Source organism: Opisthorchis viverrini, assembly GCF_000715545.1.
Source record: "Opisthorchis viverrini unplaced genomic scaffold opera_v5_88, whole genome shotgun sequence".
In the NCBI taxonomy this organism is placed as follows: Eukaryota; Metazoa; Platyhelminthes; class Trematoda; order Opisthorchiida; family Opisthorchiidae; genus Opisthorchis; species Opisthorchis viverrini.
The window spans coordinates 1,431,313-1,458,571 of NW_008751745.1; the positions used below are offsets into that span (position 1 = coordinate 1,431,313).

At 45.0% G+C, this 27,259-nt stretch overlaps 1 protein-coding gene across 1 annotated transcript; it reads left to right on the forward strand.

Annotated features, from left to right (window-relative positions):
* Window positions 1-4,693: 4,693 nt before the first annotated feature.
* T265_05017 (hypothetical protein) lies at window positions 4,694-25,800 on the forward strand (the record flags this gene model as incomplete). The annotated part of the gene is made up of 8 exons (XM_009169907.1): window positions 4,694-4,724; window positions 8,068-8,213; window positions 10,129-10,305; window positions 12,265-12,355; window positions 14,949-15,007; window positions 18,601-18,774; window positions 22,189-22,284; window positions 25,428-25,800. The coding sequence occupies 7 exons, from the start codon at window positions 8,121-8,123 to the stop codon at window positions 25,629-25,631; spliced, it is 894 nt and encodes a 297-aa protein (XP_009168171.1).
* Window positions 25,801-27,259: the final 1,459 nt, after the last annotated feature.

A 27,259-nucleotide genomic window follows, 5' to 3' on the forward strand; every position in this document is an offset into this window, starting at 1 on the left:
CGGTTTATAAGAGTTAATTCCAAAAATCTCACTTTAGTACATTTTGGCGTTCTATGATGCCCAATGGGAATGCGATAAAATCGAAAAATATCCTATGCTACTTCTATCCGAGAGCACTGGTCGGCGACGTTTGTTTGCTTTATACTCCCCAGATGTAACGAATCAGCTTATTTTTTCAGCAAAAATGGTCACAAGATATTTTCCTACGGAACGCGCCTGTCACCAAGTGTAAAAGTGCTGTGAATCGCCCTCTTTGTTGGTGATCTAATTCCAGGATATGCATAACTAGCCTGTGGGTAGTACAGCGCCACGAGATAGCTGCAGGTAAGTTAGCAACACACTGCCATCATTTGTTTTAGAAATATGATGCTCCGTATGCGGAATACGCCATAAAGCGCAAATATAATGCTGAGAACCAAAGGCATTCACCTCGAATACTTGTCGTGACTGCTAGGCCCGTGTCTACGTGCGACGCCGATTATGAGGCCCTACTTGTGCATGGTAACCTAATCCGATGGCCGACAATCTCCAGTCATACTCATAATACTATTCGATTTCGCCTGACTTGGTTACCTACAATGACTGCCGGCCCATACCCATACTTGCAACTGACAATAAATACACAGCTCTACATAATGGACCAATCCAGCTGCCAACGGCCATCCCCCTAATCTACACATGTCGTCAGTCTGCCAAGCCCATGCCCAAGAAATGCACAACCACCCTTGACGAATCATGTTTCTATTTACTAGTTGCACCGGTACAGACGTAATGTGTAGTCAATCCACCTTTCGTTTTCAGGAAACCGCCTTCACCCAACAGGGTTTCTGAGAAGAAAAATGTGTGGTCGGTCATGACCTGTATACATCTTCCGTGAAATCAGTGAAAAGTCATAGTTAAACAGAGCTGTATTGGCTAACTTACCAAGTACTTATTTGATCCCTTTGTCCACAATTCCAGATCGGTGTCCAAGCTGAAGCTGGAGTGTTGCTGTTACAAAAGTTAACTCACTAGTTGCTCCGCTCTTTGGCGAAAATGAGGAGGTCATCGCTACATCGATCATTCGACTACGTGATTCGGTGACCACATGACGCAGCGAAGTTAGAGATAATCGGGTGCGTGTACTAGTCAATCGTAAGACATGTGGTATAGATCTGAGCCCTGAACTGCATGTGCCATTAAACATGCACACTGGGATATAACTGCAGCAAAGATTTAGTGAGCATGCGGGTACTTGGTATCAAATATAATGTGCCATTTGCACACTGGGATATAACTGCAGGAAAGATTTAGTGAGCATGCGGGTACTTGGTATCAAATATAATAATAATAATATTTAATTTATACTAGTGGGTAGCATACCGTCGGTCATGATCATAGTATTACAGTCAGAATAAAGGCATAACTGGTGGTGTTTGTGTTTAATGGGAAAAGGGAAAGTGACGTAAACAGTAAACCTTATTGGAGTAGAGTTTATCACACCTGAGGTGGCATGGGTAGAAATCCAAAATTACAAGGTCTCTTTATGTCCTATGGAGAGCATATCAGATAGCACAAGATCTTAACGTTGGGGTTTAAAATTGGTGGGCAAAGAAAACAATACAAGTGAGGGCATAACAAAGAGCTTCCAGGCTGAAACGTGAGAAAAACAAAAAAATTTCAAACTACAGGAAGTGTAGGGCCGGAATAGTGAATATGGAGATGCAGCAGAGCTGCCACGACATGGCAGGCCGGTTTGAACTAAAGTCCGGAACTGTCACTAGGGCTTCATGGCCTTGGGCTATGGCGGGTGGCCACGGAAAGGTATGTGGGGGTGGTGTAGTGGGGTAAAAATGTATTAAGGACAAACGGTAGCAGGAAACGCAGAGGTACAGTGTGCAGTGAAGCAATTCACTAGTGTTGCAGATGAAGCAGGGTCGAGTGTAAAAGTTTCTTGGGAAACGAGTTCACGCAAGCTGAGCAATAATTGACTCATTTGGTGAGGAGTACGAATAAAAGCCGTCGAGATCTTTACATCTGGCAGAAGGTTCGGCAGATTGAAATGAACGCCTTCCGGTGGTGGCCGGGGACAAATGAAGGTTGATTGTGGTTGTCGGTATGGGAACCAGTGAGCGAGAGGGCCTGGACAAAGTAAGAGGGGAACAATTGCGGGTATGCTATCAAACCGGGTATTCCAGCGCCGTACCATCACTGCACTGAAGTACTTCGGTTTCTGGACAGCCCCGTGGTGGACGTCGTGAATTAGGTTGTTAGGCTGAGATGTGCAGTCTTGTTGTTGTTGTTTTCCCTTTTATTTTCAGGTCGGGATCCCTTCCTTCGTGATGCACGAATCGGGTGGAGTTGACAACAGCCAAACAGATAGTCCATAGCGCGCATTACCACGGGTCGAAGCTTGGGGAGAAGATGAAATGAGATGAGATCAATAAGGTCTGGAGAGTTATAGGGGTTATCAGACAGGATATAGTCCTTTAATAGGGGAAAAAATGATCGTCTACCACAGTTATGGAAGGACATCAGGTGATTAAACAAGACAGGATAAGGATGAATCTGTACTCAGTAGTGTAGTCATCAGAGTGAAGCTAAGATTGTCAATATAACTATACTACCTGAGACAGGACAGTTTACTGCATGTGGGCTAAGAGGCGGTGTGGTGAGGGTAAACCAAACTCGTAACGACTGGGGGGTGTAAATTCCTGGGGGTTGTTAGTAAGAAGGACAATACTAGGACAATCTAGGAAGGAAGGTGGATGCGAGGGAGAAGGTCCCCAGTCCCCGAAGCACTACTATCAGCCTTAATCAGTGAGTGGTGCGTGACGAAGATTTTTCGATGCTATCCTCGGATGTTGATAGTGGAGAGTCGGGAGTCTAAATGTATGTTTATATGTGTTGTATGTGTCCACTCCTGGGAGCAGCAAATTTGGTTTGTCATTTTTGTTTGGTTGACGAGGTAGGTTTTGGCGCGGTGTAGCCTCGATATTGACGAAGGCAGCTACAGCAACGCACGTCGACGTAGGCCATGGGCATCGCAGAGTTTCTTCCGGCTATCCCAGGTATATTGATTTTTTATTGAATACTTTTGGACAGGCGAAAAGGCCAGTTTTTGTTATTGTTTATGGCATTGCCAAGTAGCTCAACCGACGCAAGGCCAACACCAGACCGACGCTCATTTAGAGCACCAAATTCCGATTTCACCGTACTTCTACTTCCCGACAGCTCCATAGTCTCCATCGAAACCATCCCGTACTCAACTGGAGTGGTAGTCTTGTCAGCTAGGGGCTCCTTTCTGGGAAACCGATCAGCTAATGCACTTGCGTTTGTGGTTTTCAGCATCCGATTTAATGTAAGCTTCCATATCTGAGGCACACTTTGTAATCTGCGCGGTATTTTGGGCTATTCTGCGCCCGAATTCCACGCATGTCATATGAATATGTCCCAATCCAACTCATTGTTTTTTCCGACGTATTGTAATCCGTCTTCACTTCCAATATCATGTCAACAAAACACCAATAGATGGGATACTAAGAGTCACACCTGATAGGATCCAACTCTCTTTGGTTGATCTAGCTGGAGACTGTGAGGCTTACTACACCTCTTTGCCCAGGAACAAATATCCCTTAATCTTTCCTCCGTAACTCAAATCGCCACAGCGCCACTATTCCTTTTTCCTCATCCCGACATAACATAATCAATGTCCTCGGTGCACCTTGCACGCCTATACCGTCTCAAACTAGCGAATGCGGCCCGAACCTTGCAGCTTTGCGCTCTCGCCTGTTACAAAATAATCAGGACTAATAGAAATTTGGGTGTACATAAAACGTTCCACAACTTCGTGGCCTCTCCCTGTACTGCGAGTGGCGTCTTCATTGACTGCTTGTGTAGGATCACGACCTTACATGGTGTAAAGTGAATTCCAAAGGACGAGATAATTTAGGTCAATTTATCCAAAAACACCCAGATGTTCTCTTCTTCCCGGAAGATGAGAACGATTTCATCTGGATATTACAGATTAACAAGCTTTTTGCCAAGAGTTGTTTGAATGTATAAGCTGGTATAAGCTGTAAAATCATGGTAATGCGAGGGTTTGGTTGGCATAAAATTCGTTGGCGGAACATGGTAAACCCTCCAAAGGTTTCTTTGCAGCGGCCGAACTTTCGATACCCCGCAAAATTAGCCCGAAACTTTCGAAAGCTGCCTACACGTTTCTGGAACCGATTCCCTAGTAAGGGAACTGGCAGAAGTACTAATGCAGGACGATGGGGGACCGCCTGGTTTAGTCACTGTCCAAGCAAATTGCCCGTCAGTTACACTTAGTCACATTAGAACGTCTATGGAAAGCTTTTTTGAGGCCGTGCATTTTGCATAGGCTTACTCAAATGAAGCTGACGTAGTGGGTCTATCTGCTACCAGTTGTTGTGTCTAGCAAACGCCATCCCGCCCGACCAATCTGAAATGTCGAAAATATTGTGAATTTAAACAGCCTCTAATTTTGAGGACGAAATACTTTTCATATACGCATGTATGGAGTGCCTGTAGAGTTTTTCACCAGTCATTGATTTCGAGACAATACGAGAAGCCAAAAATGCTTGATTCTGATTGATCCACACCCTGACCAATCAGGGCTCGGAGTCCTTTGGGCGGTAGCAACCTCGCCACGCATTCGTCCAACGAACGTGCTCGCAGTTGTATTGTAAGCTTTAGGAAGCCGGTCACTTTTTGGGTTCTGTGTAAGTACCGGTTGTATGCAACATTGGTCGCTGAACATTGACCCACTATAGTTCCTCTTGTATTGTGTCCAGAGGAGTCATCGTAACCTCATGTTTTTGGGAAATTGATTTTCCAACCCATCAGAGTGCTAGATGCAGCGAGGACGGATTTGAAATATATTTTTCCACCCACCAGCCAGATAAAGTGGGGAAAACTGTTGCCCAATAAAAGTGTACGCTTTGTTCTTGCAAATCTCCTTATCGGATCAACAATGAAGAACACGGCCAAATATTGCTAAAAAAAACGAAGGGAGTACCAGGTCACTTCGGAGAGGATGACAGTTTAGGAAAAAGAGGTAAAGGATTTCCGGACGTTCTCCTCTTCTCAGGTGTTCCACGCTGTCAGCCGTCTTCCCGACATCTTCGCTGAACACGTTCGATGAGGCTAATCCCCTCTTATGTCCTGGATGGGCGACGCAGTTGACGTACTCAGGATGCCTTCCTCACTTGTTCTGTTTGCCCCTGATGAAAAACAAACTTCGAAGGAAGAAAAGGGTACAAAAATAGAAAATGAAAAATACGACCAGTAACTCCTAGTTATTGACACGTATTCATCCCTACAATTACCCTCCCCCAGTCAGCTGTAACACCCTTTCGGTGCCTAGCTGCCATGCCACCCGAAAGTTGCAAGAGGGCTGGGATACTGCCAGGTTGTCCAAGCCTAGACAGGAGAAGTCGACAATTGCCCATCTCTCTACGAGCCTCTAGAGGATCAATCCGCCTGGTTATCCAACTTTTCCCAAGTTTTTTATGTACCGCCAAGAAGCTCTTACCCAGCTAGATACGCAAGGATCTTGTGGAATCCACTCTGACCTGGCCTAAGGTGCCGCACTAATCTGAAAGGAAGATTACCTTCCTGGTTCCTACACGTTTCGGACTGGACGAAAAGTGTTCGAAAAGATTTCAGCGCCAATGTTCGTACCATGCATTGCGTTTTATGAGCCTTGGGACCAACTGATCTCTTTCTGACGCAGCAGGTGACGCAAATTAGAAAACGTGATTCGAGAATTTGTGTGAAAGAGGGAAGGGAGGCGTCAGCAGTACCGCGTTTTCGCCCATCCGTTCTCTTGTATGCAGCAAGTAAGGCAACCCGGCTGGCGACACAACTCGACGGCCGATATGGCATGAGTTCATTTGTATGCAATTAATGGTTTAACCTGGGCGCCCACATCCAGGCAGGAGGATGATCAAGTTCAGCTGTAGCACCCTTCAGGTGCCTAACTGCCATGCCACCCGAAGGTTGCACGAGGGCTGGGATACTGCCAGGTTGCCCAAGCCTAGACAGGGGAGGTCGAGAGGCAGATGTCGGGTCGAACCACAGACCTTCCGGTCTCTAAATGCGCGATCTAACCACTTGGACCATCTCGCCCCAGGATGATTAAGGCCCTCAACCGAAGACTTTGGCTCAAAAGTCTGACCGTGAGACATTGGTATTTGACTGGAAATGCAAGTGCATTATCATTTTTACGGAACACGTCGCCACACATGTTCCATTTCCAAACCCGGAGAATCAGGGGACTGCGTTCATCAGACTTCTGACCAACCGGAATGAAAGACTGCGGGTGTCGCGCGGTTTACGAGGTACACAAACCGTCTCACCACGGTAAGGTTCAGTCTCTTCGTGACCAACGGGCTTTTGAGATTCGCTCTGACCTCATCAGGCACACTTCCGTCAGAGTTAGTACAACTACCGGGATAGATAAAATTCTGCACTACCTCTAGTGCTTCCGGAATTTCAAGGGGCATTTTCGGACACCACATCTTGAGGCATGAATTTGAACTTCCTAAGTGCAGGATGCATACAGAAAGATGATACGGTGTTGGTAGATAATACTACGGTAGTGCAACCTTGACAGGACCCGATGTTCGTCCGGAGACCTGTACCAGGTGTCTTCTTCCTTGTGAGTGATATCTTAATCAAACTACAACTGCAACTCTGTAGCAAACATTTCACACAATAGGTCTTCGTCACGTACACGATATGATGTCTCGGCGACATCTAAATTTGTCACATCCACTCCAACCGTCGATTGATGTCCATTCTTCATTGGAGTTCAGTAAGTGAGACGTAATATGTGACGACAGAAGTTGTGCGCTGCATGGAACTGCGTCACGTGTTCTCGGCATACTGCCTTACTTCATCGTCACTGAAGGACTCCATCGCTCTCTGTATCGCCGGAAGCAGGGTGGTTAGCCTGTAATTTAGTGTTGTCACACCGTCTTTCTACATCTTATTAATGATGTGTCACTAACCACTGGTTTTTCTCGCCCAGGTGTTCCCATCTGGAAAGAGGGCGAGGATACACGTAGAATGGGGCATAACTGTCTGGCTTCTAGTGAGGCTGCCCACAGTAAGCGACTTTTAAGCAGCATCAAGCTCCTTAAAAGTATCCTGACCTTAGTGAGTAATGTGCCGGCGGCCACAGTCATCCGTTGGGCGATCGGAATGTGATGTTTGGATGGCCGAACTTTTCTAACACGTCCTTCCTTGAGGGAAGGTAGCATCACTGCTTCCGTTAGTGTGAGATTGTTGGTCGCCCGGAGGGAACATCTTACTGCCTGTGCACTTCTGTCACAGAACATCCTACGACTTTACCTCCAGCCCGCATTGTAACAGTTTCTCACAGTAAGGTGACTCCGTTTTGTTCGTCGGGCTGCTCCCTATTGGCCTTCCTGGTAATCCTGAACCACGACCACCATGACAATGTGATGGCTTTAGGCTAGACATATGGACAATTATCAGTCCGGTTACATTTGATCTAGATTCAGACATACAAACACTGCATGTGAGGTTTAGCCATTCGGCTAAACGATGCAGTTTAGCATAATCGGTAACTTCGATCAAACAACGGTTGATGAGCTTCAAGTGCTACAGAGCCAGTCAGCTAGTGGAATAAGTACGATCTAGCACATCTGGGCTTTTAATGATATGTGCCAAGTGCGGCGGGTAATATCTAGAGCTCACTTAAGAGGATTCCTTGCTTTGATCACGTCAGATAGTGAGTATTTAGGACTACAGACAGTTTACAGGTTGCAGAGCTGTCGGCCATGATAGTATTACACAAAATTTGGAAGTAACTCCGCTGCACATCTAATCTGCTTAATGTAGCCGATCAATTTACATTCCATACGTAACCGATCGGGAGTTCTCGATGTTCGCTGGTACACCCTTTTTGATGTTCCGAGAACTGTTTCCCTTCATTATCATCATCACTGGTAGAATAGCTTCGCTATTCAACACTGATGCTCTGCTGCCATTCCTTAGTGAAAGTTAAACAATTGAAGACTCTCTTATTCACTCCAGCACTTTGGCCAATCATTCCCAGTGATTATCCTGATTTCTGACCCGACGGTTCAATGTTACCAAGGTCCTGTGGCGTGATATTACTTCTGATTTTCCATGCACTTGGCGTTCCCGTAGTCCCCAAGAAGAAGCCAAGCGAAGAAGTTGTAAGTTCCACCGTTTTCCTACCGCTGTCGCATACTCTGTGTAATATACGTATGACTATGAATGTCCAAGTCATTAAAAGATACCACGCCCGGACAACGGATAAAGCGGTACTTTTGGGGATCTGACACCATTTGACCAAACAATACGCTAATGGGTAGTGTGGTCTTGCGGTGAACCTGCAGGTGCAGTTCGATGTTGTGTTTCGTATTGCTGCGCATTGTTTATCTATGCTTTATCATAGATGTATTAATACCCGTAGACCTGTCGTGAACAAGTCAAGTTTTGGAAAGACTTGTGTATCAGGGTGATAATCTTCAGTATACGAACTATAATAATACGAATTACACGAACTATAAACAATGTATATGAAATTTAAAAGCCGAATGGGGCGTGTAAATTTGCATCCACTCATGATCCGTAGGCTCAAAGAAGTACCGTTTCCTACAGGTAAGCGCTGTTTAAGGAAAAGTGGCAGTAGTGAGCAAACATGAGGTTGAATTTCACCCAAGCACTGGGAGCTGTAAGTGTTGAGCATCCAACAGGATTCTTAGTTCGGCGAGCATATTCCCTAGTGTTCCACTACGTCTGAAAATATGCCTCCAGAATTGAGACGAGATAGCAGTCTTCCTCCGGTGGCTTGGATGATAAAAGACTGAATCAGCAAATCCCGTGTTAAAAAACCACAAAGTAAGGCTACCGGGTGTCTGAGATCACATCGTGTGAGTGGGGGTAATGAGCTGTATGTCTAACTAGGTTTTTCACGTTTGCATTGCTGTCTGTTAGTTAAAATGTCACATGACTTCCTGGATGATGACTAGAAGGTCCTGACAGGCGGGTCAGTTGATCTACATTACCAAGACAGTCACTGGGTCGTCGTTCAAGGCGTGGGGCAAACCGATCACATCGGTCAAGCGTTAACACGCTCTCCTGTCCAGACGTAAAAATTCAGATATGTCCACTATACCCGTGTGGAGTAGTGTTAACATGCTCACCTCACATGTCAGATATCCGTATTTCAAACCTCGGCACGGTCAAGAATTTAAAATGCCACATGACTTCCTGGATGATGACTAGAAGGTCCTGACAGGCGGGTCAGTTGATCTACATTACCAAGACAGTCACTGGGTCGTCGTTCAAGGCGTGGGGCAAACCGATCACATCGGTCAAGCGTTAACACGCTCTCCTGTCCAGACGTAAAAATTCAGATATGTCCACTATACCCGTGTGGAGTAGTGTTAACATGCTCACCTCACATGTCAGATATCCGTATTTCAAACCTCGGCACGGTCAAGAATATGCACTGCTGATGATTTCTAATAAGAGCGATCCTCGAGTGCAATGCTTCCCCTCTTTGAAATCGACTCACGAGGATAAAAGGATAAGAGGACAACTGTTTAAACGAGATTAGTTTGAACGCGACTTCTGGAAATCTACTAACAACCGACAACTGATCTGTAAATGTTTGGTCGGAAAATTTGTGGACATTTCACAGATGCCAACTTTAAACTTGCCAGTTTCCAACAATCGGAAATTTCCTCAGTATCGGGACTGCGTTTCGCTGACGTGAACTTGTCCGACTTGTCCTAATTACTTGTGAGCGTGCCATAAGATATTTCGGTTTGTCCGGAGTGGACTTCCAGCTGTTGGGTTCTTTCATAGGCCAGTTAAACGTTCGCCCCACAATGACGCGTCTTAATAAGGGGTGCTATGAGGATATCAGTTTAGTCAACTATTTATCAGGACAAGATGAGTTCACTGGTATGGTGCTAAAGTATACAGTGCTAGGCATTACACACCGCCACGATTTTCACATAACTACAACAACTATTTTTAGCGAGAAACTTCTAAATTCCTTCATGTTACCCTTTCTTGGTGTATCCACTGATTTACTCACTTATCCTTCTGTTTAAGCAGCTCAAAAAAGAGTTGGGTGAAGCTGACTTTCAGGAGTTGCATCGTCAGTTGGCAAGCGAAAGGCTGGAAATGGTAAAGAAGTATGTGCACCTGAAACCCGAAGAGCGTACCGAATATGCCAAAAAGGTTAAAGAAGAGTTTCTCAAACGAGCGCAACATGAAACTGTCTACGAACCGGTTAGTTGGCATTCTTTTTTCTGATGAGAATTGCGAAACGCGGAACAAATTTTCGCCATTGTATCCCTATATGGTTTGTGTGAATTCGGAACTCAAATAAGTTCAACTCGTCTGTAAACTGGGTACCTGCAGCAAATTTGATAGTTTCGTTCTCTGAATGGCGAAAGGATAGGCCTATACTAGACACAACGGGTATTTCTGTCTTACGATGGCTAAGGACTTTCACGTGGATAGTTATGCTATTTATATGCAGTCGAGATGATGATGAATATACTTTAGGGAGACCAATTTTTTGCAAGGTTGCCGTTGATTACCAAACTAGATTACCTTTTAGTGACATCAAACACCAATGTATTGGGTCCCTGGTTGCCCATTCATGGAATCCGAGATGTTGGTCACGATTTTCATAATTCTCTGTCAAATCATACACTGATCATCGAATCGTCCGGACACCATTTTTCCACAAATAATTCGGCAGCTTGAGACCGCTCGGTGATTAAGGCGCGAACTCACTGACCGGAAGGTCCGTGGTTCGAACTCAGCTTCAGCACCTCGACTGCTCCTGTCTAGGCTTTTGCAACTGGCAGTATCCTATCCTTCATGCTTCCTTCGGATGGCATGGCACCGGGAGGTGTTTCAGCCGAATTAACTCCGGACATTTCAGGCCTCTGATATGTGTATTATTTTCAAACTACTTATGTCGTGATTCTGCGTTCTACGTTTACGCACGATGACCGATCTATGCCACGTATCTTCTAACATAAGGTTACAGGTCTGCTGAACGACGTCAGTGACATAATACCTACTGACAAGATAAATGCTATCAATGCATTTTGGGGGCTCTCGGTGAGGGATGAGGGATCAGCAGCGGGTTGAAAGTTCTATTAATTTACCGGCTACCAACAGCTGAACAACGATGAACACCAACTCACATCAACCAAGTGGCCTGTCGTTTTATCAGTTGAACATGTTTTTAGTGACGTAATTCCATGTCGGTTTTTTCCTTCAGGATGATTTGAGACGATACCCCACTTACATCAACCCACACGAAACTCAGTAACGTGGTAATTCGTTTGTTGAGGGCTGATTGGGGAAAATGAGGCCGTTACACATTCTTGCGTTTTCCATCCGTGAAAGTGAACCCGTCGTACTAGCAGGATTTGTACTTTTTTTGCAAGGGGGGATTGGAAATCGTCATAGAGTTATGTCAACCACTGCCTGACTGGTGTAATCAGAAGACAAACGAGCGTTTTTCGGATGCCGACTCTAGTAGGAAGTGTGATTATCCTTGGAAGCCGCTGCCTTATCCTTCTAGTATCCCTTTCCCCTCTAGCAGTCCGAATTTCCGTAGCTCTAAAGATCCAGTGAAAAGTTTGAATGGATGCATTAGTACTGCAGATTCGTTTGTTCACTGTATCAGCAACCACTTCTGGGTCTCGTGTTAGACTGGTAGCCTTGCGAGGTGGCTAATCAGTATGGACTTAAAAATCCATTGTATCCGACCGCTAAAAGTCGTTCTTATCGGACATTATCCTGGAGTAGTGCAACGTCGTTCTGACATCATGAGAACACGCATAAAACCATTCACCGCAGATTTCTAGTGCTAGATGAATTCGCTTTTAATCACGGGATAATAGTTTCGCTGGTTGAAGAACGATTACTGTGCGAACATGCTTGACAGTATAAAATTTAAACAATTACTATAGACTTTCTTACTCGGTTTCTCAGTGAACATGAAGTTGTAACTTGCGAAACAAAAACACTTTCATTTCTTGGCAAAAGATTTTATCTGGATTTGAGTTTGACTGTTTGACGTGGTCAACTATTGATAAATATGAGTGTAACAGCTTGATGAAATTGGGTTGGCTACTTACAATTGGTTGCCTTTGCTAGCTGTTCGGTAGCTACTAATTCCAATTTGGAGCCTCAGAAATGATCATATTTTCCGTTGGACTTCAGGGTAGTCAACCGCAACTTCAGGAAGTCTGGCGCGACGAAGATCTCATGGACGATGACTCGTATTCACCCAACATGCTATTCAAAAAGCATGGTAAGTGGATGCTCTCTCTTACTGATGTTTCCTTATTATTGTCATTGTTATTATTAGTTACTTCTTAGCATTAATTGTCAAGGTACCGTATCATGTCATAGCTGTATGATAACCATTAACAATGAGCCTCGGAATCGTGTTTACTTGACTATAGTGTAGGGCATTGTCAAAAACAAAACCAGCACGTGTGAATTGGCAGGTGATTGCCACGCGTTTTCTGTCTATCCACTTGTCGAATTTGTGTCTACTTATCTCTACCGACACCAGTAGTTCAACGTTTTCAGCGCACTAGGATATACGCATACTTCTTGTTTTGACCGTTCACTTGAAGATGCCGAATCCTCTATCTTTGTGATTGCTGACTTCACTATCTTCTTAACTGTAGAGTTTAGTTTCACCAGATTCTTCTGTCGGTTGTGCGCAAGACTGACTAAGAAACACTTCTCGCTTTGGATCTGTCAGCGAAAAATGTTAACTGTTGTTTCGGTTGTTTTACTTGACGGAGGTCGGGTTTCGGATTTCGTTTCTCGATTTTATATTTCTTTCAACGGGCAGAGTACATGGCAGAGTACCTCGTGGTGATACGACTGACACACTGGACAAACGGTTTTCGTTTATGTTTCGCTCACGTTAAACAGAAATTACATTGGCATACAATTTGAAAAAAAAGGTTGAATGAACAACCACTGGAAGTTTACGGATACAATATAGACAACAGGCCCGGCATATGCTCGAGTTGGACACATGTTCGTAGGACAGTGTTTTTCAGGGAAATGGCGGTGGAAGGCTTTAATGGGGAACCATGCTTATTTAGGATGCATCCTGCCTCTGTAGAAGTGTGAGTTGTCATGCACACATGACCAGTTACCTGTTGTAGCGTTCTCGTGCATGACATTGTTTTCATTCATCCTCGCTTGCTGATTAGGTTCTTGGATCTCAATTCTTGCTTATGGGTAAACAAACAAGCAGGTATTTGCCGACGCGCTTGTGTTGTCTTAAATTTCCATCCCCATGCACAATTGATTTTTTTTGGGTTGGACATGAGTCCAAAGCTTACATGCTCACGATAAGCTTTGGTAAGGCTTTCACTCTCTCCCATTAGACTAGAGGCTGGTCACCCGCAGTTGGCCAGATGTGTGGGAACGCTGTTCACCGGATAAGCTGCTCCTCCTACCTCTTGATCCCCTTTGGTGAGCTGTGTCACTGAAAACTCGTCCCTCTGTCCTTCTCGGTTACCCCGCTAAGCGACAATCTCTCTCTGATGCCATCTGAGAACAGTTCACAGCATATCATCTAGTGCCCAATGAACTCGAGATAGCTCAATAGTTAAGGCGCATGCCTATTTATCGGGAGATCCATGGTGTGAACCTAGCCCCGGCATCTCGACTGCTCTTGTCTAGTCTTGGGCAACCGTCAATCATCTCAGCTCCCGTGATTCCTTCGGGTGGCATGGTAGCCAGACACCGAAAGGGTGCTACTGCTGAACGATTTTCATTTTATTATTAGCGCCCAATGATGTCAATATGCAAGTGTCGCGTACAGTAGATGCGATTCAGGATGCTACTACGAGCCACCTGGGAACCATCCTACTTCACCAGAAGGTTCGAATCTCGCACCGTGCCGTTACCGAACCAGGCTAAGGAGACGAGCTGCCAAATTCCCTAAACTAACGCGCACTCCACTGCCATGCAACACATTCCACCAGGAACTACCGAATTTACCGCCCCACCAACATATCGACCAGTACGGAGGCCTCGTCCACATATGTATATCGTCAGAACTCGTATTGCTCCTAAACCGCGCCAAGAATGGCGTTCTCGTCGAGTTGGTTGGCCGAAAATCTGGATCGATACTGCTATGACCGATAGTGAACGTCTGAGTCTTACGTTCTATGGCCCAAGTCACAGTAGCCAACACGGTGTCAGTATCTGTGAGACGTTCGCCACCGACCGCTGCATCTGAGTTGATGTGATTCGATACATTCAAGAAGCCGGCCCATCCTCATGCAGATAGTCGAAGTGAGGTAAAGCAAAGTAGATTAAGTAGAGCAGTGATCGCCAGAATGGGTCGAAGAAGATTCGATCTCATTAAAGAATAATTCAAACCGAAGCTTGTGCAGCGGTTGCGGAAACAAACACGAACTCTACCTTGGGCACAACTTTTTCATTAAGTCTCCAACGGCACAGTTAAAGTAAGATTTCAGTGCATTCAACCCGCTCTTTTCTGAAGATGGAAATTTGACTTTTTGTGAGTAGCTTACAGTCTGGCATTCGTAATCCGGAATTCATGTTCTGGACCAATCCATTGTGCCAGCTCTTTCTTTTCCACACATCATTATACATACATACATACATCATTATACAATACAATGGTTTTGTTCATATAAATCGAGGAATGAAGGGTGGCAGCATCGACCATATGCAGCCAAGGGGTAGTTAAACCAAAAAAAATGATGATTGCTGTTCTTGACGCTGACCTGCCAGACCGCTGCAGTGATTGCTACGTGGTTGGGGCAAGTCCCCTGATTCTCACGCTTACACGTTGTTTGCTCCTAATCCGTTTGGTAATTTAACCTCGTCTCCGTTTACCACAGACTTGAATAATGATCAATTCTTGGATTCACATGAAATCAATGCTTTGATTGAACATGAAGTAAGTACAGTCTACGAACTATACTTATTTACACACTAATTTATTTTTAATGAGCGACTCGACTGAATCCAGTGGAATCACTTGTTTACGATGTTCCGTTTAGATAGTTAGATTGTTGCAGCTGTTTTGGTACCGACGGATCTAAGTAGAAATGTCTGGCGTGTTGCTTTCAGTGAAAATTCCACCCACTAGGGTTTTCCGCCCCATCTCCTCCTGGAATTCTTGAATCGGTAGTGCTGGGGACCTGGGCTATTTATGACCTCAGCATGGCTTCACATGGTCAACTTACCACGACTGGAACGAACGCGTTGTTTTCGGTTCCTCCAACCTCGGTAATTCGTTCGCGTTACTTTCGACTTTTGTCCGCGAACTTCTCATCTGATCTACGTATGGCCTTTCACTATGAACTTCAAGATAGCGACGCAAAACCATGTCAGACAATGACAGAGAGGTCACGTATCAGGAACATGACAGTCCACATTGTTAATGTGTACCATTTATTACCTGGTCAATGTCGGTTCTCCGTCGCACCACACGAAGGCCGTTGATGTCCTGTGAATAAACAATGTAGGAAAGATGGCTATGATTGATGCAAGTGACAGCTTCATCCAAAGGTAACTATGCACAAATGGAAATACCTACTTTCAGAATGAAAGGCGAGCTCGCTCTCTACACCAATTTGTCAATAGTGTCCCTTGTTCCCTTGTCACATCACACCCTCAAGTCAGGTGTTCCTTCGTCCGCTTTGGTAACCCGACTTCTGGTCACTACATCCCAAAACAAACTGCTGGTCTTTGTCTGCCTCTAATACCGCAAGGGTCGAAATACGATAGGTAAAAGAAGACCTTCCCCCCACCGAGAAAAGCCACTTGATTACGCTGCACAGGTTACTCTGATTAGGACGCGTATTTCAAACACCAGATTACCATCTACCTCGCAGAACCCCCTTTGCTCAGCAGGGTGCTCAGTGGAAACAGCCGAAAAGCGGACAATCTCTGAACTCTAAAAGCCCGAACCAGTTGAGTTGGCAACTATTAGCTCTTTGAATAGATACGCAGGGACTCGAAACACTGACGGTTAATGTCAACCACAAACAGGGCTCACAGTCAATGACCTGTCTGCATCAAAGCTTTGCTTTCAGTGAGTACCCTCCCGATTCTCCGCTTAATCAAGCAACTGATTGGGTCGCCGCCTCCAATAGCTGCAAGTTCCTGATGAACGAATTTAGTGGCTATTGAACCACGTGGCCTTTGTATTAGGCTAACTGAGTTGACTTGTTTCTAAGGTGGTTTGACGGTCTTAGTGGTCGGTCCGTCAGGTTAACTTCTCACTGGTTTGAGTCCAACCTCAACTACGGTCTTCTGATCGATGCTTAGGTGAGCTCTGTCCTTGAACTCCTGTTTTTGCGCGGTGACCTTTGCTTACGAGACCTTAATGGGTATTCTTGTCTCTTACTCATAACCAGCTCCGTTGGATCAATCCAGCTAAGTGGCCAATTTGTTGCACACACTAGTGCCTAGTTAGGACCCATTTCGACCTGGAAATTGGTGCTTTCAAGAATACTCCTGCCTATCTTGTATCTCCGCGCACCAATATTTTTCCACTTGTTCAGTCCAATTTGTAACACTTGGTCTTGGATAGTGGGTCATGGCTCCTGATGGCTGTATAATATTCATTTAATGCGAAATTCTCTCTGATCATTTTATACAAACGAATGTGGTTTATTCAGCCTTCAAATCAGTTTTCACGCAGTAGCCACCATGATTCCACTTTGACCTAACAATCTTGCTCCGAGTTGTGACCTATTACTACTTCAGGGAGTGACTTCGCGCTTGGTTGTTTTATTCTGTCGAAATAGTTTTGGGGATCTTCTTGTGACTCGTTGGGTGACTGCTGTTGTAATTGACTATCTTGCCCACACGTGTTTTTCCCCCGGTATACATAAGTCTCATTAGTTCCATCAGTTCGTCAGTACGTCGATCTTTGGTAGACGGTTGTTCAGTTATTTATAAGTAGTGCTATTGGACAATTTTCGCGCATTTCGCACTGAGTGTAGTTTTACGGTGACGAAGGGGTCGTTTGCATGGTGGGTCTATAATTTGAAGTCGATTGTCGGTAGTTTTTTTATGACAACCTGTGTGATAAATCTCGATATCGAGGGTTTCTTTTTAGTCTCTCTAGTTACCCAAAGTTAAGGTGTACATTCCCACGCAAGTCCAAAAGCTCGCTGGTTGCCCGTATGCCTTGGTCGGGGGATCGACCGTCTTTAATCTCTTTTTGCGATCGCGTTTATATGAAGGTGAAACGACTGGCAAGATGGAGCTTCTGCAGTTTTGACGTCATTGGCCTTCGTTTTTCAGTCACTGTCGGATGGTTATCTCGTGTGATGCTGACAGTTTCCCTGAGTGCCCTGCTGATTTGATTGATGAGGTCTGAAGTGGTGTCACGATCGACTCCTAGGCAGTTGTATCATTCAGCGGTTCTTTGACCTTCTTATTATAGTTCGACTGTCCATTACCACTGTGATGCGTCCATTTTCTGCCGATGATATAGCTGCCTCTCCAACAAACGTTTCCCTTCGGGATCGGTTGTTTCATTACCTACTGGAAGATATTGCAGTTTGGGGCAACTCCTAAAAATCCCACTCAGTTTGCTCAAAAGCCACGTGGATGTCGGTCGATAGAAACACGGGCTGATGAGTCAGCTAGCAGACTGTCAGCCATGATCGAAAATCGGTCTTGGCCAGAATCACACAAACCCACACCATCATTCGACGCACAACTACAGACGGAACGCTCCACTAGGCTACACAAATGATGATGCCATCGTTGTTGGTGACGAAATGGTGCAACCAAATTGCTCAGCTCAACGAGCTAACGACTAACAACTGATTTGAACCTTAGAAAAAATTCCGACCTTAACGAGTATACACCGCATGCATGGTTCACTTGTAGCCAGCTTAGAACCCAGTAGTTTCTGCTATCCAGACGTGTGAGTTGATACTATACAGCGCAAAGCAGCTACCAAGAAAAATCAAAAGCATAGTACTGTAAGGATTTTGGACAGGTAGCGCACTTGTCAAGGAGGGGGATTGAAGTCCAGCGTGCCATGACACAAGGATTTCGAGCCTTTTTCAAAGCATAGAAAAATCACACCACTGGTAATTGTGATTGTGGTTTTCTCTGTGGAAGAAGTCCTCAAGAATGCTCATATTGCTCTTGCTTATTGGCACGGTGTTGTAACCACTTATTTCGTTTTCTGGCTACGGCAGCGTCAATCTGTGTACGGAGGCCTGTGCAGGTGAGTACTCCCCATGTCCTTGCGTTCTATCCGCCTCATAGATGGCCTAGGTGATCTTTTGGTACGCACTGCTTCTTGGAGTTGGAAAGGCAGTTATCCCTAGATAGTTAACGAGGCTCAATGGGGTCGACAGATTAAGATAGATCCGCTTGATTGGATGAGTGAAAGCAATTTCCGAATACAAAAGACGTGGTGTTTCTGGCTTCACGCATAGGATCACTCTTGTGTTTCTTCATGTTGATATAGTGCTAGTTGAGAGAAAGTGGACTGAAACGAATTTTCTGCTTTGTTAGATCGAAAAAATATATCCGGCCAACGAAACGGGGCATGAACCTTTGAGAAATATGGAAATGCGTCGGATGAGGTCGGCATTATTGGAACGTATGGATCACAATCATGATGGAAAGGTATCACTCGCAGAGTTCCTCTCTCCTATGCAAGATTACGACGACGATGATGAATGGATGGTGAGTGCACACTTGTTCTCGCCCTCTTCTTTCTGTTTTGTTGCTCTTCCAATTTTCCAGACCAGAATGCAAACTGTTCTCTTGCCCGAAGCACTGTGTCATTCACATTCCACAAACAAGTGGACCCCAAATCACCTCTCTGTTTTCCCCGATCGAAGATGTGTTCTAGTTGTTTGCTGATAGTGACGTGAATTAGGCTTGTCAGTAAAGTCCAAGGGTCCGTTGTTCTGCAGTTGGCCCCCTCTACTACTTCAATGTTATGAAGTTCGACAGTTGGAAGTTCTGCTTCCCTTTAAATGCCGATGCCTTAAAGCAATGAGCACGTTTTCTACAGGGGAGAATGTCGGTAGCTCAGGTAGCGTGGATGGTCGTTGGCTTGTTCACTGAGCTGGGCAATTTGGTTGCAAACGTTTCATCACCAATCGAGGTGACATCATCAGTGCGTAGTTGTGCGTAGCGGTGGGTTAGTGGTTTTGCGTTCAGTAGTGTTACGTGTGTGTTGATATACGACGTGCTGGTAGCCGGGAATGACCTTTAACCGCGATTAGTTATTCTGTCGGGCGGTTCCATTGGTTGTTTTTTTATCCCGTGTCCTCATTCGCCGATGCCCACGTGACCTTTGAACTTGGCGTCCCTCGCCGTCGTAGCTGGGCAGCCAAATTGCCCAGCTCAGCGAACAAGCCAACGACCAATGAGCACGTTTCGTGGGAACACCCAAGTAACATACTGGAATGGGACGAACGTTTTTGAAAGGTTTGACATGGCTGCACCGGCTACACTGGCTCGGCTACATTCTTTTCATGTCAGGCGGAAGAATATTCCTTCGTTTTTGTTTACTGGGACGGGACCTGTTCTAACTGAAACGATGCACATGGCCGTGAAACGAAGTATGCGAAACTGAGCGACTTTTAATGGTTTGTCTCATGCCGTCTGAAAGTTTGAAGTGTCAGAGTCCCACCCCCTTCTACTATCAGTGGTTAAAGCGCGAATTTACTGACCAGAAGGTCCGTGGCTCGAACCCGACCTCTGCATCTCGACTTCCCCTGTCTAAGGTTGGGCACCCTGGTAGTAAACCAACCCTAGGGCCTGCTTAGGGTGACATGGCAGTTAGGTACCGTGCTAGAGCTGCACGATTTATTCTACTAATAGTAATCGTTTTCCCAAAGGTGCGTTTGTTACAGTTGTTGCAGTTCTGATATTTTAGAAAGAAAATCAATCATAGATGATAGGGCAGCCTTGCATCGGAAGGTATTGATAAAACTAGCTATTTCAACGCGGATGTAATAAGGAATGGGACAGTTATGCACTGAATACGTTACGGGTTCTCGGCCCAGGCTGATAGCAATGGCTGACGTACAGAAACGAGCTTGTATTACAGATGTTAACGATTTTCGTTCGTGTAGTTCACCTCCGACTTTCGCTGCTACCGCCACAGTTGTCCTTGCTGCTGGTTCCGTTGTTCGTGGGATCGTTGGACTGAATTCACATTAAATCTTTTCGTAAAGCTTGAAATTTCTCATCCATCGAGCATGGGCACGTGTCATGACACATTCTGAAGTCCACCCCTCTCAAATTTGGCGTCTATTTAGGGAGTTGGGTAAAGCTTTCACCCTGATTGGCCGCTACGATGCGGTCAACTTGGTCATCTGGAGCCACCGTACTTGATGGAATGTGGAGAGATGCAGTATTCCCTAGGAAACGAACAAACGAACTTTCTCTGAGACATTAATCTTTCAGAGACTTTTGGCTTTCACCCTCTTTTCACACTGATCTCTCTCACTGTTGTTAATTAACTATTATCTAGGATTTGCTGATGTTCTTCCTCAAATAAATTTACTGACCGAAAGGCCCGTGGTTCGAACCCGACCTCTGCATTTCTATTTCCCCAGTCTACCCGTGGGCAACCTGGCATTATCCCAGCTTTGGTGCTTCCTTCGGGTGGCGTGGCAGCTGTGCACCTGAAAGGCGTTATAGCAGAGCGATTATTATCTTATTTGCCAGAATACTAATACCAATATGTCTAGGGATAACGGTGTAGTTTAGGAGTTCGCGGTTGTTGAATAGATAGTCTTATGCACTGGAGTGATTTAACGCAATAATAATAATAATAATAATAATAAAGTAATAATAATAATAATAATAACAATTAATACGATCAGGCCTGTTCTACCAATACTTGGAATGAGGTGGACGTACAGAGGGCTATGAAATCAGCAACAAGTAGGCCAAAAGTTGTGCTCTGTTGCCGGTACAGTATCGGAGGAATAAAACTGAGTGCAATTTGTGCGAGGTGCGCAGATTGACCGGGAGTAACTTTGCCTGTGTTTCCCTCCCCCGTTTCTTCATCATTACTTCCTTCTCTTGGCTGGCATCAGCAGAGGGAGTAATTCACAAAGACTGCAATTGGTGATCGTACAGTGGTGAATGTGAAGAACTAATTCTTCCACGCTCATCTGGTTCAAAGATGGAGGGCCACTTGTGCTATAGACGGTAACAGAATGAACCGTTTGATGCCCATTTTCTGTCATACCCTTCATTTAAAAAACACGTGAAACTATGGGGAAGTACTCGTTCATGAGTTAGGAGACCCTCCGTAAAAGACGAATATTTGATACTATTCCGAACTGGCCATCGGGCGTAACAAAGCTCGGTTTTTGGCAATGCTATCTAATTACAGACATGTCACTCATTTTCCAGTGAAAAAAAGTCGGACAGTGCGAAGCAGATTTTCGAGCTCGCTTTTTGGAGACATTACTCCAACCACCACATCAGCAACCTTTGCGAATGGCCTATTTATATCCTCCATTCCGTTGAGTGTTCCAGGAATTTCAGCGAAACTACAGTGGTCTTAGATAAGGATGCGAGGCTCTTTTAGCTGGATGCAACCATATCCTACCGAAGCCTAGCGTCCTTCAAAGACTTGACTTCCGGGATTGCAGTTCAGGCGGGCGAACTGGAATTGACCGGCGTAATCAGGCAGTGATCAATTACTTCCAATAATCCTTACAAGTACATAGTCTGTGTCACTGTCGTGGTTCTCACAAGCTTAATTGTTTTCTCGATTACCCGTAACCTAAAATGTCTGGGTGTTGATGAGATTACAGCGTTTTCACTCCGACCTATTTTTAGAAATCCAAAACTACGGTATTGTCTTTCATCCATGCTGGGAACCAACAGTAATGTGCACCTCACAAACCGTACTGTGGTTATGCACTCACAAACAGACCGCTGGTTTCATCCTGACCGATGGTATGATCACTAATTTTAAATATTGGTTCAAAATTTTGGCCTCTGCCGCAAAGAACCCTTTCTTACGCTTTGCTCTTTTCATTTTGGGATTGTCCGAATCTGAATTTGCCATTTGAGGTTTTCGTTTTCTCTGTTGACGTTCTTTTCTGACTCCCTGTCTTTTAGCCTCTCGAGGATCTCCAGGACGCACCTGATTTTGAGAAGAAAACCGATGACAAATATGTGCTGGACTACGCGAAGCAGCAACTTGAGCTCCACCCTGTAAGTTTCCCTCGTCGAGTTTTCGGTTTGGTTAGCTATAGTGATTAGACCAGTTTGCATTCGCATAGTATTGACGTTTTCTTCCCTGAACTACATTTTGACATCACGGAGAGATACCGTTGTTCGTTTCCAGCTCCACTAGTTCTCGAATCTCGCCAAAACTACTCCCAAAATGTTGAAACCTTCGGTAGCATTTGGCTTTCGAGGGGATGTTACTTCCAACAACTAAGCGTATCCACTGGCAGGAAAAAACTGGTTGTCTGTTTAGCGTTCTCTGAAGTGGGTTATGTAGTAATGGAGAGACGCAGAACATTAAAAAACGAACGCACGAACATTATTTCCATATTTGCGTTAGTAGCTAGGCTCGTACAAGTACCGAGCTATTTTTCTTCTTTGGAGGCGTGATGTGTCATCGCTTTTCTGTACCTGGCAGCTCGAGTATGTCATGTTTTCCTAGACTAGACTCTATCCTTACGCGCACATACATCTGGCACCTGGGCATGAGTTGGCTTCACTCCATTAAATTCGCTGCTTCCTCTTATGCCTAAGCTGACCTTCTTAGGCAAGATGACTCAGTGGTTTGAGCACGAATTTACTGACTGGAAGGTTCGTGGGACACTGCCAGGTTGTCCAAGCCTAGACAAGATCAGTCGAGATGCCGGGGTCGGGTTCGAACCACGGGTCTTCCGGTCATCACATTCGTGCCTTAACCTCCAGCTCAAGTCTCAGAATATTCCTTTACCATGTTGTCTACCGGACAGCAAAGTGCTTTGCTTCGGAGGCATGAAGCGGTCAGACCACTTTACAAACAGCAACACAACTACCTGCGGAATGCGTTCTGTGATATTTAGTGGTTTGCTTGTTGATTGTACTGAGTCAGCTAAATGCATCATCAAGTGTGTTTGGCAAAGTAATATTGAAGCTATCGAGGTCTGATGGCTTTCCACTGACATTCTCTACGATGAACACATAGAGTGTTATATTGTTTGCCATCTGTTTAGACATCACGGAGAAGTGCTCAAAGTTTCTGCCCCCGAAATATGTCCAAGCATTTTCCACAACAGCACCATTTACATTCGGTTGTGATTGACCATTGTGGATCTCATGTAGTTGGTCATCAAGTTTTTCTAGATGGAGGTGCGAAGCTACTGACCAGGACTTTCTTGGTTCGAACCCAATACTTTATTTTCGATTTTCATTGTCCAGGCTTGGGGAATCTGGCATTGGCACAGTTCGCTTGCCTCCTCTAAGCTCTACGGAAGACGGAAAGTGCCACTGCCGAACTACTAGGTGAAGTTAACATGACCGAATTACTAGCAAAGGATAAGCAGATGAAAGACATGAACTGTCAGTTTGGCGTGTAGCCAACAATCTCAAAAGCATTACATTACACCTAAAAAGTACCTGATTTATAGAAGCCTGATAGGTGTAGGATCTGATCATCCAAGTGAAACACCAGTTTTAAAGTAATTTGACCTGCGTTCCCGTGAAAAGTGAGACACCGGGGTGATGTTTGTTTGTCTGAGTGTGACCAATAAGAACCGCATTACAGTTTCTTCACCGAATCGGATAAGCGTAATGTAGAATCATCTTCATTTAGTATGAAACCAGCGCTCCTGATGTTCGCCACTTCTTCGTATCTATGTGGTTTCAAATAAATCATGGCTGTACGACAGCGAAGCACCGGTGTTGAACATTGATTTTACCCTTTGGCTAATGATGAACCTTTACCCGCCTACCTAAGCTCGAATAAACGAACACATGAGTTAATTAGTTATGTTGATGTATCCTCAGGTTACAATGATAACAATCGTATGTAGAACCCGATAGTGATTGTGCGTTGTTTCATCAGCTCTGCTGCCTTCAATCGATATTGCGGCTGTGAAAAGTTCCAGTGTATGTATCCAAAGTGAAACTACCAGCTATTCAAGTCGACCGATGAACGGGTTACTGTATCTGCTGTATCACGTGGTGCATTTTGTGGAGTAAGGCTAAAGACCGATTGTTTCGGTGCCAAATTTGTGATGATCTGACGAAATTACTCAAATCTTCATAAATGGATTAACCAGTTAGGAAACAAACTTGTAAACTCATGTAAGCCTGGATCTGTAGATGGTCAGGCAAGTCAACTAGACTCGCCAGTTAATTAGTGTTATCGGGTGAACGAATCAAGATCTTCCCCCCGCGCTGTGCTATTATATAAAGTTGTGTTGACAGTTCGATCAATAAATATGCGTAGAAAAGTTGGGCATTGCAACTGGGGAGGATAACCAAAAAGCGCTTATCGATGAGCCGCTGCAACGGGAACAATTCTATCCCTGCAAAATTGTTTCCTCAATGACAGTGTTTCACCATCGAGAGTACTGTAATTTATAATTTAGAGGGTAGTTGCGGCGCTTCAGGATGACTGTCTCTCTTACAGAACACCCCACCCACCCTGAATTCTATTGTTTGTCTTGAGTTTAGTTGTCCTCTTGACCACTCGGTTGACGCTGGAATGCTTGTCTGTTTAATGTGTTACCTTCACTAGGTTGGCGTCAAAGTCGGTCCACGGCAAATATGACCCAATATGGTTGCACTAGCTGATCTACCTCTTGTTAGTTCGCAAACCTGGTCCGCTGTTTAGCCTATCACTGGTCGATTGGTAGCACCATCCACCGAGTTGATCCAGCCAATTGGCTAATTTTGGAATCCTCAGCGTAACTCATCACAGGCGCGGATGATTTGAAACACGCGAGCGCTTCGTGAATCGCGAGCTGCTGCTGATTTCCAATAGGGATGTAACAGCTCTTTCGCACTTCAGCGTAGAGTTGCTTCATTTAAAAAACGAAATATCAATTAAAAAGCCACAATTGTAACCCACTAACCTTTGAGAAGGGAATTGTTTCATCTCATTTTATCGCACTTATGTGCTGTGATACATCTTGGATAAATCTACTGAACAAATGAATGAATAATCGGTTGAATAAGTGACCAATGTTTTGGCGAACTTGAACCAGAATACGTTGGTTTGATGTTGGTTTGGAACGGAAAATATGCTCATCTTTTGTAGCTCCGTTCACCCAAATTTTTTTCAAGCGTGTCCAAACATGCTTCAGAGAATGCCTTGCTCCAGCTAGCCTGATTTTACTTTTTTGTTTAAGGAGGACCATGACTTGGAAGAAGCGATGCACGTGTTGAACGGTGTGAAAGGGATACCGGATCCATCTCACAATCCTCCTGACTCGGCCAAATCGTACTTTGACATGAAGCCTTCTAGTGGTGGTGGTGCCGCTGTCCAAAATCCTCCGCCCGTTGCCCCTGTCACTGCACCGAATGCTGACCAAACCCCTCAAAAACCCTCATGATGAGTTTCCGTGTTACTTTACTGCGTCTTTCATGCTTCCTTTGCAACTTCGTTCAAATCGATGGATTGTCTCTTAATGCATTTCCTGTTTCGATGATTGTCGTGGTGTATCGTTCTTCTGTATTTGATCGCTTCCTGTCACTTTATCCGTCATAAATACACAATGGTCTATTTTTAGAGCTTGGCTTCCTTCGGGTAGGGATTAATTACATTGAACTTATAAGGAATCAAACCGCGTGACTTCATCTGTGGGATAGGCTACTCCAAATAATCTTTTGCCGTTTGAGCAACAGCCATGAAGTCATCAACTTGATGGTTTATTTTCATCCGATTTGATGGAAATTTTGGGTTCAGTCCTGATGCGTGCTGACTTTTAAGATTCATTCGATCGAGCTCCGCACACGCTTCAAAAAATTTACTGCATTCTGTTTTTTCGTAACACTGCTCCGGGTGTTTACCTTTTTTGACAGACTGGTTGAAATTAAGTTGGGCAGAACTTTCGACGACAAAGAATTCCCTGGGGCGCTGTATTCGCTTTCTGGCTCGGAAGTCATGCTAATAGAGTCAGTAAAGCGAATTTGCAATTCCATACTCATCTGTCCCTGGCTGCAACAACATTGCCTGATTGAACTCTTGTGCAATCATCGACACACTCGGATCGGGGATTCGCATGCTTTGGATGGTTACGGGGTTTGCGGAATCGATGCTCACATTGGTCAAAATTGTCCAGCACGCTCCAAAGTGTCCGTGGTGTTACCTAACTGGGACGTCTTGACAGGCGGTCCAATCGATCAGCACAACCGGACGTTTACCGATTTGTCGTTGGAGTCATCGGGCCAACCAGTCACATCACAGTGTGAACATGCTCGCCAGTTTAGAGGTGAAAATTTCTGATGTACCCAACATGCGCTGGTATAGTCATGGTAATACGCTCACCTCGAATTTCCGGATTTCAAACCCCAGCACGGCCAAGAATATGCATTGCTGACGAGTTCCATTAAGAAGAACGGAACGCGAGTTCAGTGCTTCCCCTCTTTGAGGTGAACTCACCAGAAAAGGTGGACGGCTGTTCAAACTAGAGTAATGTGAGCTTGAATTCGCGTTTTGCCAACCAAATTGGATTCTTTATCATTAATACACCATGTCGATGAATAATCACCCTCATTGAAACAGACAGGTCGTTCAAATAAGTGGTCCCGATTTTCCAGTAGTTGACCACTAAATTGAGAGCGAGATGGCCCAAATGGTTAGAGCGCGAATTCACTGACCGGGAGGTTCGTGGTTCGAACCCGACCTCTGCTTCTCGACTTCCCTTGTCTAGGCTTGGGCGACCTGGCAGTATCCCAGCCCTCGTGCAACCTTCGGGTGGTATGGCAGTTAGGCACCGAAAGGGTGCTACAACTGGACTCCTAAACTCAAATACCGTCGCCCAATGTCTTACGTAATATTGCCAGTTGCAAAATATGGGCTGGAACTCAAATGCACAAGCCTGACTAGATGACGTAGTCTGCGTTTTACTGGTTGGCGCTCATCACTAGTTCATAAATTATCCGCATAACACTTCTTCATTAATTCGACACGGTACACTACTCACAAGGTTGCTGAAAACCCTTCGATAGCCTCCCACAG